This window comes from Dreissena polymorpha, chromosome 10, assembly GCF_020536995.1.
Source record: "Dreissena polymorpha isolate Duluth1 chromosome 10, UMN_Dpol_1.0, whole genome shotgun sequence".
In the NCBI taxonomy this organism is placed as follows: domain Eukaryota; kingdom Metazoa; phylum Mollusca; class Bivalvia; order Myida; family Dreissenidae; genus Dreissena; species Dreissena polymorpha.
The window spans coordinates 83,967,294-83,982,579 of NC_068364.1; the positions used below are offsets into that span (position 1 = coordinate 83,967,294).

Consider the following 15,286-nt stretch of genomic DNA (forward strand, 5'->3'; position numbering starts at 1 on the left):
TAGAAAAGTTAGCAATACAATAGAAGTGTTAGGCGCTCTTCTTTATTTCTGTGATTTGTTTTGGTATTGCGCTATGATTCCAGATTTCTATTTTTGCATTCACCCATTGTTTATCGGGTTGCGGATCTCCAACTAGTGGAGAAGAAATTGAATCAATCATGATGCATACTTTCAATGTCGAATGTTTTCATTCTTTATATAAAAAATTGTATGTATGTCTCAGAAACTTAACACAACTTAATTTCTCAAAATTTGACCCAGATTTGGCAAAGGTATGTACAGAAAGGAAATTTCTGCGTTGAATAAGACCGCGTTCATGGAAATCGCTGCACAATTGATGAAGTTATGGCTTTTCAAAGCGATGCACTCTGTTTTCGGGTCATTTCGAGTTGAATACCTTGTTAAATATATATATATCAATTTGAACTCTGCAATAAAACAACACGTTACAAATGCATCGATCTATATTTTACATTATTGTTTGTTTCTTATTTTAAAAAATAATAATATTTTAACGAAAAATCAACTTCTCTAAAAATTCACTATCAAATATATAAAATATGTATAATAATAGTATGTACTTTAAATGCAATGGAGTTTAAAAAAAAAGTAAACTAAAACTAAATGTGATAAGCAATGATAATTATAAAGCCTATGCTTTACCATTTTACTGAGAGTGGGGATTATATTTGCAACACAAGTCAAACTATTTCCAAAAACGGTATTCAAGTCAGCTATTTATTTTAGACAAAGTTGTTTCTGGTGGTGTGGCCTACGCAGCCGCCGGGTAGGTGCGGCTGGCAGTTGAAGGCCGGAAGTACGCAGTGACTGGATAGGCGGGATCCGAGCCGCACTTCTTCCAGTAATAGACGGCCTGGCGTAAACACGCATCTTCGACGTCATCTGGATCAATATTTACATTAATACTATGTCAAATTGTTCTGGTTTTTCAAAAGAATAAAGTGTCGTTTTTGGAACAAAACGTATTCTGTAGTCTGTAGCTAGACACTCCAAGACATACTTTGACGGGGCTTGGTAAAAAGTGTGTCAACTTCAACAAACATAATTTTGAACTGCCTTAAGCAAACCCGCAATTTACATCAAAGAACTAATGAAGCTGTATAGTTATCAACAAAAAAGGTACATGGTTATGCATGTTTTTACTTGGTTCTGCGACATACTTTAGACATGTAATTCTGGTGTAATTGCTAACAAGATTATTGAAAGACATATTTTAAACTTATATAAGAGACACAGTTACCTTTAAAATCTCTATTTAAATGAGTAACAAAGAAAAATGAGTATTGTCTACAGTCAAATTAAAAGACAAACCGGTATGCAGATTCGCTGCTCCCCATGCATCATAGAACATACTGCGAGGTTTGGGAATCATGTTGCACTGCTGAGCGTGGATCCAACATCCGGCACCTGATGTCCTTAGAGCACCTGTAATAGTTCAGTGCATACAGATGATTTAATCATTTTAATATATACATATCTGGACACGTCTGAATATTGCGATTATTATTTATTGTAAAGAATAGTTACATTAATTTCACTCTTTCACGTTAATTTATACAAAACTTTCAACAATTTATATCCAAGTTGTTGAAAATACATACAACCCAATCGTGGAAAACCAATCTTCACATGCTGCATTCACACTATTTACCTGTTGGTCTGTAAATAGATGTCACGGGATGGTTTGCAAAAGATCCGCAGTAAACCCACTGCCCCTGTGCCCTGCTCAAACATGACTCTTCGTTATGGGCACCCCCGTGACTCTCCGCGTATGTGTCCCGGTTGATACTTCCGGTTGTAAGCGAGTGGCCATCTGCTGGTCCGCCGTGGTTTGGACACCCATATATCGACATGAAACACCCGTCACCCGCCAGTGTCATCGCGCCTGGCGGAAACGAAACAAGTGGGTCAGTTGTAAAACTTCAAATAATTTAAGCAAAAAGAATATATCCAGAGGATAATATATTGCTGCATAAACAAGTAATCAGAAAATGTATCAGGGTAAACCATCGCAATGAATATATTCCGCCCTTAACATAAAACAGTGCTATAAACATTATTTCGGCAGTGTCTAAAGTGTGACCGTGTTGAGCTTACCGGAAGGTCCATATATTGCCACAACTTGTTCGTTATCATGGCTACCACAGTCGTGCCATTGATGCACAGCACGTTGGAAGCACGCGGTCTCGTTGTCGTCTGAGTGCGCATGCGTGTCGCGGTGTGTGCCAGTGGCGTTCGGGTGTGCCGTGCATTTTGACACGACAAGCCAGCAACCTGATAACATTTCTACGTTTGCAAACATTACACAGCCAAAGCATTTTCGAACAATGCACATACATGAAGGTATCGGTGTTGGGGTATTCGTTTCCTTCGGCGAACAAATCACTTTTAAGCGCTTTACCTGAACATGTTATTGAACAACGTTAAACACTCAATCCGTTGGGTAACAACATTTAAATGTTTTGATTCACTTACAAGTTTTACAACAGTATTTATTATTATGACATACGTTATTTTGTAATAATGTATGTAATAACTTTATATTGTTGGCAAGATTATCTAATTGGTAAGGCATTTACGTTTGCATGTTCGCTTTGATTGAATAACAAATTGAATAGTCAGGTGCGTCACCATTCCACCGAATATAGCAACAATTCAATAAGCTTTCGTTATTTGCATCAGCACGTTGGTAATGGGTAATGCGGCTACTTTGATAACAGATGGCACTTCGAAAACAATGAACAACAACAGCCACGCGCGAGAGGTAATTTCCTCAGTTTTTGATAAAGTTACATCCAGAAGATTAGTTTTTTAGACAAAGCACGTGGTCGAGTTGATAAATGGTGTATCATTTTCTATTGGGAAGGAAACAATCACGGAAGAATGTTAGATTTTCCCATAACAAATAAAAAATTCGGTCGGAAAACAGCACGAACTGGTGCACAGTAAATATCTCAACACAATAAAAACTACTTAGAAATATTGCAAGAATGTGTTTGATATATCAGCATATTGAGTAATCACTGTGCTTCAAATACTGAAATAAATTTTGATAATGAAATATAAACGAAGATAGGACGTGTTTTAATTAGTAGTATTCATGAAGTCGCAGACACTTTAAAGCGGGTATATACGATTTTGTCAAATATTTATGAATTTATATTAAATGTGTAAAAAACTTATTATATATATATTTCAATATAAATTAAAATAAAAGTTAAGAAGAACATGTGAAATAAGCCAGATATTTAATTCTGAAATTGAAAACGGCTGTACAGCCGAATTCGCCAGCATGTATACCATACATGTAAGATGTGAATCTAAACTTAGTGTAACGGTTTATTTGAATTCCTGCAACGATATCTATTCATACGACACACGAACACTAACTCCGATCCTAATACAAAGACGAATGCTTCGGTTATTGTAGGAAAATATTTACGTCACAATCGGCTCGGGGCGCTAATTTGTTTTTGCTGCATTTTATGAAATTCGGCTTTAATGTATAATTTTTCTTGCCAATTTTATGTTATTGTAACATATTTTATCAATATATTATAATTAAACACATATAAAAAAAATCGTATATACCCGCTTTAATTCCCGATAAAGGACACTTCGGATAACAGAGACTTTCAATAAATTAAGCACTCTGATAACCGAGTGTTACCTTCTATCTGAAATGCATGTATTTATATTATGGCTATTCTTACCAAACATTTTTAAATACGAATCAACGTAAAAAGTCAAGCGCGACATATTGGGAATCTATGCATAACTGAATTACAAACTCATGTGAAATATAACCAATGGCGTTGTTCGTTTTCAAAAATCATATTACTATTAAATAATACTAATAATATTATAATTGCATTTTTTTTAAATTAAAATGCTTATTTCTGAAGAAATGTATTTCAAGGGACGACCGGAAATAATTGTCACTTTAATGAACTTATTTTTTAGTGGTAACTTTAGATTCAGAGAGATGAAAATACAACGGATCATGTGGATCAACACGGTTGTGTTTAATCATACTTACAGCAGGGTTCTAAATAACTGGAGCGAAGAGGTCTTTAAGAGGAATATACACATTTGTTCTTCATAAAATCCTTTGTCGTTGGTGCTCATTGGAATCGAATGCGTAGCCATAACATTTACTGAGAATTGAAAACTTTTTTTATCTTGAGCTCTGCTTAAAGAAAGCACTCACTTATACACAGCTCGAAGTGCGATTCACCTGACCCTAAATCAGTTTATTGGTTGAGTTAAAAGAATTTCGGACCAGCATCGCTGCTGATATTTATCTTTAATTAGCAGTTTTAGCATGCTATCTAATATATAAGTAAATGACCTTAGTACCTTTATTATAACATAAGTATACATGCTTTAGATCAACCGTTTCGCTGCAAGAAACGTTAGTTAAAATTGTTTAAGCTCGTGTACTATGCGAAGATCCGGCGGCTGGGTGACTCGAAAACTGGAAAATATATGGTCATATAGACGGTACTCATTAGGCATATCGAATTAAGTTCACATGTATCTTACACATTTATACAAAATCATAATCATATTCCAAAGGGATAAGAACATGTTTCGGTAATTCGTTTATAATTTACTGCAGTACATATATTTTTATGCATTGCCTGCTTACTATAGACCGTTCCATAATTTAGTAATTACCCAATTATCTCCCCTGAATACTCCCCGCGTCCGCCATTACACTACTGCCAAACAACCGGTAACATATATAAGAGAGCACCGATTATTCAACGGGTGAATTTCTTTCTTTTTGTAAAACTTGTTTGTTTGTCATGCAAATTGTATGAAATAAAGTTTTTCTGCTAGAGGAGATGTTAAGTTAGTGTTATAACAGAAAAATGTTTGAAAAACGTGCATTTTTTAGGTATTTGTCTAGGAAAATAAACACGTTAACACATTAAAAAAACCATTTAATTAAACTAAATGCAATATTTATCATTTGCATTCCAGTGTTGAATTGCCCGTTTGTTCTGCATAATCCGATTATCTCGTTTTGATCAGATATTATCCAGACTTAACTAACAACATGGCGTCATCCCGGGGTGTCATAAACCACACTGGTTGGCTGATGACAGTCTGGTCATTAAACACAATTGATGATGCCACCATGTCTTCTCTTTCTGGTAGTATTAAGCAGTCATTTGGTTTAATATTTTACCTCCGACATACTTAACAGTTGCGTTCATTAGATATGTTACATATTGTACAAATTAAAAGTTATGTCCAATATAGAATATCAGAAATTGTACACCGTAAAGATACTAGCCCGTTTATTCCCTGTTTTAATTTATGAAAAAAAGTATTTGATAATTATAAAATTTACCTAAAAACATAACATTTAACGAATTAAGCGGGTATCGGTTAATTAAAACTACGTCATTTCGTATGAAGATTTAATGTTACGGCAATGCACGAACGACATCATAAAACAAGAAATTACATTTGACACGAACGGGGGTAAATATTGTTTAAAAAAAAATATTAATATAGATATATGTGTGTTAAAATGTTAGATATTTGCCACTCATACTCACTAGTAACGAGTTTTCAATATACATGAATACACAGTTCAAATTGCATCATGTAAAGTTGTGTTTCTCAGTTGTATGTTTATATTCCTCAATAGCGTCATTCTCTGTACAAAACCCATCAAATTAAAATTACATGTTAATACTGTCATGCACTTCGCTTTTAATAGGGCTTTGTAGTACGTTTATTTTCAATGCACCCCTTTATACTTTCTATTACTCACGTGTTTATCACACTAACGTACTCATGCAATTCATAATTATATTTTTATAATGAGATGTATTACTATTGTAATTTATTGAAGCTTTTCTGCAAAAAATATTACGGCTTATGCATAGAGCTCTTTGTTGTGTCAAACTGTCGGCCTTTCAGTCTTCAGATAATCTTTAATTTGATGCTTATGCCGCGTTTTTAAAGTTGCAAATAAATGTATTAATAAATTCGTTTGGCGCTTAATAATATATTTTTGAAATATTATTAAGTGTTTTTTTCGGAGTTTTTTTTGTGTGGATTAATTGACTAAACATTTGGTGTCGTTATCCATATGTTTTGCGTTACTTCAAAGACCTATAAAATACATTTTTTAGTATTTTTTAGCTTTATAGCTGTTAAATGATTCACAGATGAAAATATAGATATATCACATAGATCACATTCTCTTCATCTTCCGAATAATCACATAAAAGATCGTCAAGATCAATATCACTCTCTCATAATAAAAAGCTCGTTTTTTAACGTGACAAAATTCCATAATTAAATATAAATCCAAACCACAATTTTTTATCTTTGATATCAGTTAGAACAAGAAAAATAAAGGAAGGCGTATCAAAAATATCATACTTAATATAATATGTTATGATTTTGGAATGTAGATTTTTACCACATGAGACCAATTACAAACAATTAGCGGTAATTAATTGCGCGAGAATCTTAAATAAGTATTAATTAAAATATAAATTGCTTGATGTTGCGGCTATTAAAATCAACACAACAATACATGCGTGAATTGTTTGTGAAACGTTAAAAGTAACAAGTCTAAGACATAGTATGAGCGACTGAACCGGCAAATTTTCGCCGATGATTACCACTTGATTACAGATATAAAAAAAAAACAAATACACGAAAGCATTTTAAACATTTTATTTGTAACAATCAATCTCAACTTCAAACAATCATTTAAACAACAAAAATGTGATAATCGCCTCTAATTAATTCATTAAGTAATTTATTTATCCGACAACGGTTAAGCGGGTATTCTCTACGTTTTTGGCTTTTGGAATCGCAGTCTCGCACCAGTTAGCAGCAGTGTAATGGCGGACAGTCACGTGACTGACAATATGGCGGCGGTCAATTTATCGATTATGGAACGGTCTATACCAGTGATTCACTAAAATGAGAGTGTTATATCTGGTAAAAAGTGTCGACTAATCGGGAATAGAAGTACAATTGTCATTGAGATAATCGGTTAAAGAAGTGTCCATGAAGGTTTGGCATCCGACTCTTTAAACTTTCTCAAATACGTCAGTAAACTAAAATAAAACATGTTGTAACATTAATGGATATATTGAACTTTCATTTCGAAAAGTAAGCACGTTCTAGGTTTATTTTCAATTATTTTTATTTTGTTGAAATATGTACTGATCATTCAACTCATGCTGATTATCGATGGAATTTTATCGTGTTTTTTTTATATAATCCATTGTTTCTCTGCGAATTTCTTCCTTCGCAATACGAAATGCTATACCATTCATAGACAAAACAATGTCCCGTGTCTGAAAACCGAATGAACAGAACATTAACGCAAAACGCTGAAGAACTCTCCTCTCGCGTGTGGCTTTTGTTGTTCTCTGTTATCGGAGTGCCATCTGTTATCAAAGTATCCGCATACCCGGCGTGATCACGGTGCAGTAAAATAGTCTACGGTATTTAAACGTGATTATGCAAATAACTGAAAAATATAATTGCTATACAATAAACGTATAATAATAGCAGCAAAGTATTTGTACTCGCACACATCTGGCATATTGCACACGCCTATTGGATCGTCCGCTATGGTATATGAGCTACGTACTCGTCAAAATATATCACCTTATTTTGCTCAACTCTGTTAAGTCACCTAATAATGTGTGGCATTTATAGTCAATCTTTATCAAGTGCTAAAACTACTAACATAAACAATAAATAGACAGCAGATTTAAAACCTGAGTCGGAGACGTTGTACAGGTTGTTATTTCGAGCTCCATCCGGGAGATATGCAGGGGCCGGCGATGTGGTCAGAGGCGCCTTTGTGGTGCAGGGGCCTGTGGCTGGGTTTGAACTCAAGGTTGCTGGAACTAAGAGGTCCAAGTTATTTAGTGATTTATTAAAACGTTTATATACTACAATTAATAAAAGAAAAAGTCTAACTGACACGGATATACTAAGACAAAACTACTAATTATACAGACAGATGCGTTTTGTTAACACAGCCTCGTTGGAATAATTTGAGCGTTTAATTTTCAGTTTGCTGATACATCAGTTTCTAATCACAATTATTTGTCTGCTACATGGAAACCTATTGTTATTCGGACCTCTGTTTAGGTGCACTGGTCCAACACGCACTTTGCAGCCGTATTCGCTAGGGGGAAGCGCCTGTACAAAGCCAACATCGTTGGCGAGGGTCCTTGGCAAAACACCGTAATCGGAAGTCGGAGTTTGCAACGTCATAGAAATCCGTACTTCCAAGAGCCTGATATTATTGAGGTTGAAAATCAAAACGGCATACTCAGTTTGGGCTTTGCTTCAATAGTTTTTGTTCTGAGGATATACATAATAAATACGGAATGTATTTATTTTATTTGCACACTACTTAACACTATTTTACTTGAATATGTGTGTTACGTGCGCTGAATGCACATTCGGTACACGGGACGTAAGGTGATTTAAGTAATGGTCATTGCGTAAAAGCACTATTTAATACTGAAGCTTCGTACCTTGGGTATTCGTATACATACATATATTCGATATTAATGAACGCATTTAAACATATTCCTTACTACACCAAAACAATAGCATATTCCAAAAGATACACAGATACCTTAAAACATACACATACATGTAATTTCTGTCCCGTACCAATCCAATACACTGACACATATGTCTCGAATTTTGGTAATAGCTTAGTCTCATGCATGTCAAGATCTTACTTACAAATATCGTTTCGGTCTCGTTAAACAGCTTAATGTTGTCCAACCATCCTCTCTTTGAAGGTATATATCCTTCTTTTCCAGTATTATATACAACATTCTTGTGTATTTGGTTACCTGAAAAAGTCGTGAGTGAAAATCAAACAATCCAATTATGCCGCTACACTCATGGTGACAATAATATGCTTATTACATGTATAACTATTGTAAAAATGTGTGCACACACCACAGCCAAGCATAATTTAACAATCAAAAGAAATTCGTCTCGTAATGTTTATCGATAGTTTTTCTCATTACACGAGATGGATTACTATTTCCATCTAGTAAATTACTTCTTGTAAACTGTTCGACGACTACACAGCCGATCAATGTAACGAAATAGGAAAAACACGCACCAAGTATATTCGTAACATATGTTGTTGTTATTGACAATCTAATGACGACTGGTTGAAGTAAATTGCTGCGGACAATTTCAAATAAAGGGCTTATTTGATACACAATTATTTATATTCACACAAAGTGAAGTCTGCTCCAATAGAATCAGACAAATCAACACCACATGGCCCTGTCAATAGGGCTACCTCAAACAGTTTACCGGTACACAAAACAAATGAATAAGACAAGACACGACCAGAGATCTACGGCTCTAATACGGTACGCAAACACAGAACGTTACCTTCCGGAAGGCTTTTGTTGCGCTGCTCTATTATGGCTAGTTCCGGGTACCGAAGTGTCCAGAGAGTGGAATTGTATGGCATTTGCTGAAATGTGACCGTTTAGTACGTATTGACAGAGTCTTACAATTCAGATATTTAAAAACGTTTGAAGTGTCGCATCGTAATAATAATAATAGTTAGAACCCCTTGTCCACGTATTTGTTTGTATCGCATGCGTATGTATCTGCGTTTTCCGGTATTGCTTAACGGCAGGAATAGGCCTACAGTATTTTGTATGGATTTTTTTACCAAGCAAAGACTTTCATCCTTACCTGCCATCCTGTTGTTTCCTAAATTAAAACAATAAGCCTTGTCAACATTTATCGTTGAAACTAGTGATTGATTCATCGATCATCGACGGACTTCTTGTATTTCTTGTCATCATATTTCTTTTAAATAAACTATATTATCTCATCCTCAAATCTGCCATAAAGAGAAGCTTTATGGAACCATAACTTAGAAAATGTACGTACGTGTAGCCTTGTTAATAGTTCCGCATTGTTTGAATTGCCAGTACCTCTTCCGTCTACCTGCATACTGTAAAGGGTGGCACCGTAAAAGACATTATTGGATACAATATTGTCCCGCCCACCACCTATGTTCACATGGACCCTCGTTCTGTGAAATAAACGATTGTTTAAATTTTTATTTCCTGTTTAAAATATCAAACATGCCTGATACCAATTTATTAAACACACATGATTTATATAATATAAATCAGCACATGTAGTACAAAACACGATTTCATACCATTGTGTGCCTTTTTGCGTTGTCTTTTTTCTGAGCAAAGTATCTTTAAGTGCATACAAGTTTTGATCTATTGGCAACCAATGGTACATTTATAACTACAACTAACAAAGTTTAAAATAAACCAAAAAGACGCGACACAACATCAAAATACAAACACATCTCTACATTGTAGAATACGTTGTTCACAATGGTGGTACTTGAAGACTGGTCATCCAACATGACACCCCGAACATCCGCTCCAGGGACCAGTCTAAGTGTGTCCCTCACGAGGTTGTAGCGGATTATATTCCCGCGCTAGAACACGAGGAAATGCCAAGCTTTATTTGCTGGACACGACCTTAAAGCAATGGGCTATATAGCTCGTTAACATCAATATGTAATTTAACTTTATGCATGAACGTTTTGAATGACACATTAGTTTTTGTAGTGGAAAAAGGGTGAACTTGAAGCAAGAAAATCTATCTGTCTTAATGTTAAGTTGTCATTTATCTCATTTAAAACCATAACAAACCCGAGTTTAAAAATAGGACACAATTCGAATGAGTAATTAATGGTAATATAATTCACAAATATGAAGGTAATGTATTTCGGATAGAAACTGAAGTAGCAGCGGCATATAGAATATCTGAATTCGTCGACCGATTAGAAAATTTGGTTTACAATAACAGCTAACACATGTGAAATGTACCATATGATCGAACGCAAGAGAAAATAATATTACCGGTATTCATACAATATGCTCTTCATACAGATACGTTTTGATTGGTTATATTATAGCAATTTAGATAAATAACATTTGAGGGACTTACACAAAACGGGGCGTAACATCGTTAAAAGCTTTATTAAAAAGTGAAGAAAAACGACATGTCCTTTTATTGAAAGAAGACACACACTCTTCGATAGTTACTCCAATTTTACAAAAACAGAAGAAAGGGCAAACAAGAAAAACATAATCGTGGGCTGCCAAAACATGGAAATAATAACACATTTGACTATGCGATAGCTTCAATTGCTGCATTTTCTCTTCTAGAAATAGAACAACTGCTACTATTTCTAATACCACTACAACTACAACTGCTGCTGCTTTTCCTGCTGCTTCTGCTGCTATTCTTACTACGTTTACTCAAAATAATGTACGTCTTGTACAACAATCACCACTACTAAAACATCATCCATGATTTCAAGGTACGACTACTAATTCTAAAAATATACTTAAAATGAAAATAGAGTCTAAGCATACTTAAATTAATACAATGTTTATTTCATCTAAATATGTTAAAAGAATATTAAACTAAACACTTTTTTGAATTTTATTTACTCCTAAATTAACGTACGATGACTTCGCAGATTATAATAACATTCCCTCTTGCTTCTGATATGTTGGCTCGCGAAAGCTCTGGTCTAACACGAGCTGTATACATATTGTAATTGTGTAGGAGCTGTTTCAATGTTTATACTGAACTAATTTTTTCAGAAAAAAATGTAATTCCAGTTCCAGTCGCCAAATACGCCCATCGCTGCCCACTTAAACGTTGTTTGTTTTCATAAACCGCTTTCCATCTTGTTACGGACCATTGTTTGCGGTCCGCCTGATTCGCAATAAACGAAATCTGATTGATTATAACGTTTGTTTACAGCTGGCGAGTGGTCAATTGTTTCGGGTGATACATACTGTTGTCAGTCTCTACCGGTGTGCAGAGCCCCACAGTCGGATGCGTTTACGCACGTGTGGTGAACGTGGTTGTATTCCATAACTATGTCATTGCCCTGAAACAGAAATATTATAATTATTATTATTTTCGTCATTGGTTTTGTATGCAGCTAATATGTGTTTGCACCTGGTTGTGTGTCGTTGCTTAACCAACCTTATTGTTTGTCAAATATTAGCATGTGAGTTTTAATAATAAACATACGTAAATATTTTTTTTTTAACTGCATTGCATTATGCACTTTGAATGTAAACAAATAAACATGGTAATCTGTATTAATTACCATATACCAGATCCCAGTGTACTGTCCGTTGTAGATTGTGTTGTGCCTGATCAAATGTCCCACACCGTAAAGAGCCATTGCGTGGTAACCAACGGCCCCGATGCGAGAATAATCGTATATCTCATTGTTCTCGATCACTGCTCCAGACGACTCGAGAAGTGCGCGCTTACCGCCTATAATCAAAACGACGACAGCATTGAAAAAAGTTGCAGAAAAAATAAACATGATACATATGAACTATCAATGCGTTGGGTGAAATAAATAACATTATCTTTCTTTGAATTAAGTTAATATAGTTCATGCATAATAGTAATCCATTGTGTGTTAAAGGGGCTTCTTTACGGACTTCGGTATTTTTGGAGGATCTTTAAATTTATCAATTAAGACCTAAGACCTAAGCTCCGACATAAAACAAGAATATAATTAAACAAAAAAAAGAAGAAAGGAGTTGGAATATCAAATTATACCGAGCATTTTATAATGTATAAAAGCAATCCTCATTTTGTCACAAAATAAAACGATAATAAAAGAAGCACACTACAAATCATTCAATCTTTTCGCGTCTGAAACGCCTTATACATTTAAAATTTCCTTATTATGATTACTCATAAACGAAAATGTATTTTTAATATGAGTTGACGTCATTATCCACGTGTTACTTCGCTCCCTGATACAGTTAACCTTAAATAACAATCTATCTTACACTGACATGAACAAATTTTCTGTTTTTTTTTTATGCCCGTTTTCAAGAAAATAATTATTAGTTGTTTCCCTTTCGCTGAAAAGTTACCCTTTCTCGATGTTTCTCCCTGGCGCGCCTCGATAAATTTCAAAACACAAAATGACGTCATTAAACTATTTTACGATGTATATAAATGGTAAAAAAGCATAAAATAAAAAAAAATGTTGGATTCGGTGGAATGTCGATGTTTATTCACTCGTGATCATAGAAAATATACATAAAAGTATTTATAACAATCTAACAATAGTAAAAAGAGTTCCGAAAATGTGTTCTTTTCACCGGTGAAAAGAACAATTTGTTTATTTTCACTGCTGTTATTTCACTGCAGAAATGTCATATTTATCATAAGGTATAAAATAAAATATGCTACTTCTAATTTAAACACGCTATTAACATATACTATATAGATTGCAAAACAACGATAGTCAATATGACTTATTGATAGTATGGTTGAATGGGTCAAGTTCCCCCCCCCGGGTACTACTTCCACGTACCCCGGTACTTTGAAGTATACTTCACTGTGCACATATAAAATTTATCAAATGATACTTTGGGTAACCCAGTATACTTATATATATTTATTATATTTTGGGAACGAAAAAATGTGGGTGGGTACGAAAATTGTGGTACGAAAAAAATGTGGGTAAGAACATTTTGGGTACGAAAAAAAAAGTGGTGAGGAAAATTTTGGGTACGAAAAAAATATGCCAACAACAATTTGGGTACAAAACCAAATTTGGTACGAAAAGAAATTCGGTACGAAAATTTTTGGGAACGAAAAAAATGTGGGCATGAACATTTTGGATAGGAAAGTATTTGTGGGTACGAATTTTTTTTATAAGAAAGATGGGGTACCTGTAAGTATATATCCGGATTATCCAAAAATATCATTTGAAAATCAGTGTACGGTGAAGTATACTACAAAGTACCCGGGGTACGGGGAAGTAGTACCCGGTGGGAACTTGACCCATTCAGCGATAGTATGCCACCTAGTTTTAAGCAAAGTAAAGGGTACCGGATAGAAAAATGCCACCTCCTACGTCATGAATCATACACTGTGTGATTGTGACGTCACGACTGTCTCCATTCAACATAGCACCAGTTAAACCTTAACAATCCTTAGGAATTTAGTACAGCAACAATAATTCATACACAAATAATTCATAAAATGATGTTAAATTTATTTCTTTAAATGCATTTATTTTGATTAACCGTATGGTAAATACAATAACATTATAATACACTATTTTTATCACCAGATCATTCAAGTGATAGGAAATTATTTACAAAGGACGACTTAAAGCGACTTATAAAAATTCAGCATTATCAAAATTAATGTTATTTTCATAAATCCATAGTCACCTGTGTTTCTTATCTCCATGTTCTCAATCTGAATGTCGTGCACGTTTACACCGTAGATCCCGTGACCTCGGCACGCCTCAAGGGTGAAGTCGGTCAATGTTATGTCGTGAACATTTTGAACAATACTAAATGCGAAAATAATATTTGGCAACAACACGTTTGCAGAATGGTACTCGGTCGTGTGAGTTGAAATAATAGCACACGAGTGCATACACTATTGTATGTTTTAAAAAATGTATACGACAAACTTTAAACTTAATTTGTATTGAATGACCAATGCGAATGTTTTCATCGGAGCAATTAAAGACAACATATAATATCCTAAAGACGAAAATGAATATAACATTAAAATTTTAATTGAGATCATAAATCGACCTTTCCTACATATTGTCCATAAACGCAATACGTGAACTGTACATTCTAAAATCAATCATTCAAACGTATTCGAACACTTGTAAGTTGTATAATCTTGCAAACACATTAAATACGACAAGTTCTATATAGAAACTAATGGTATTGCAAACCAACATTCGTGGATATATTTAAAACACTTTAGTTGCTTCGTCACACATGGTGATTAAACTAAACTTGAGACAAAACAAAAGTGTATAGCATTAACAACGACTACTCCATCCGCCCAATGCTGTCAATAATGCATCTTTTAATAGATACTCATACTATACTTATATCCGTCTAAACGCCATGTTATGAAATGCTCTTCTATAAACAGACTTGAGTTTTGCTGTGTTGTTTTATGATAGTTATTTATGCATTTTAAAATCATGAGCGACTATAGGAATTGTACCAAAGTCTTCCACGTTAGAAGCGGATACATTGAAGTCATCCACAATAAGTTCAGCTTGTTTTTTTAAACGTATGTGTTTGTTAAATAGGGACTCAGAAAGTATCTTCAATAGGCCAGTTTACCAAGTGGTCATCAGTATTAAACA

General features: G+C 34.4%; 2 protein-coding genes across 4 annotated transcripts; both read right to left on the minus strand.

Annotated features, from left to right (window-relative positions):
• Window positions 1-260: 260 nt before the first annotated feature.
• LOC127848015 (uncharacterized) lies at window positions 261-10,553 on the minus strand. 3 transcript variants are annotated; one of them, XM_052380292.1, is made up of 10 exons: window positions 9,964-10,553; window positions 9,451-9,535; window positions 8,779-8,891; window positions 8,160-8,317; window positions 7,791-7,922; window positions 2,119-2,307; window positions 1,673-1,906; window positions 1,333-1,446; window positions 735-903; window positions 261-397 (listed from the first exon to the last, which is right to left on the minus strand). In XM_052380292.1, exons 3-9 carry the CDS (start codon window positions 8,871-8,873, stop codon window positions 773-775), a joined length of 1,053 nt encoding a protein of 350 aa, XP_052236252.1. In that variant the 5' UTR covers window positions 8,874-8,891; window positions 9,451-9,535; window positions 9,964-10,553; the 3' UTR covers window positions 261-397; window positions 735-772. The 3 variants fall into 3 exon arrangements, with proteins under 3 accessions (XP_052236252.1, XP_052236254.1, XP_052236251.1); XM_052380294.1 differs by lacking the exon at window positions 261-397 and having other exon boundaries at window positions 718-903; window positions 2,119-2,295; XM_052380291.1 differs by lacking the exon at window positions 261-397 and having other exon boundaries at window positions 718-903.
• Window positions 10,554-11,866: 1,313 nt separating this feature from the next.
• Window positions 11,867-15,266, minus strand: LOC127848016 (uncharacterized; the record flags this gene model as incomplete). Its single annotated transcript, XM_052380295.1, is given in 4 exon segments — window positions 11,867-12,007; window positions 12,233-12,405; window positions 13,990-14,082; window positions 14,337-15,266. Coding segments are annotated over 4 exon segments (567 nt in total). The 3' UTR covers window positions 11,867-11,917.
• Between the last annotated feature and the right edge of the window lie 20 nt (window positions 15,267-15,286).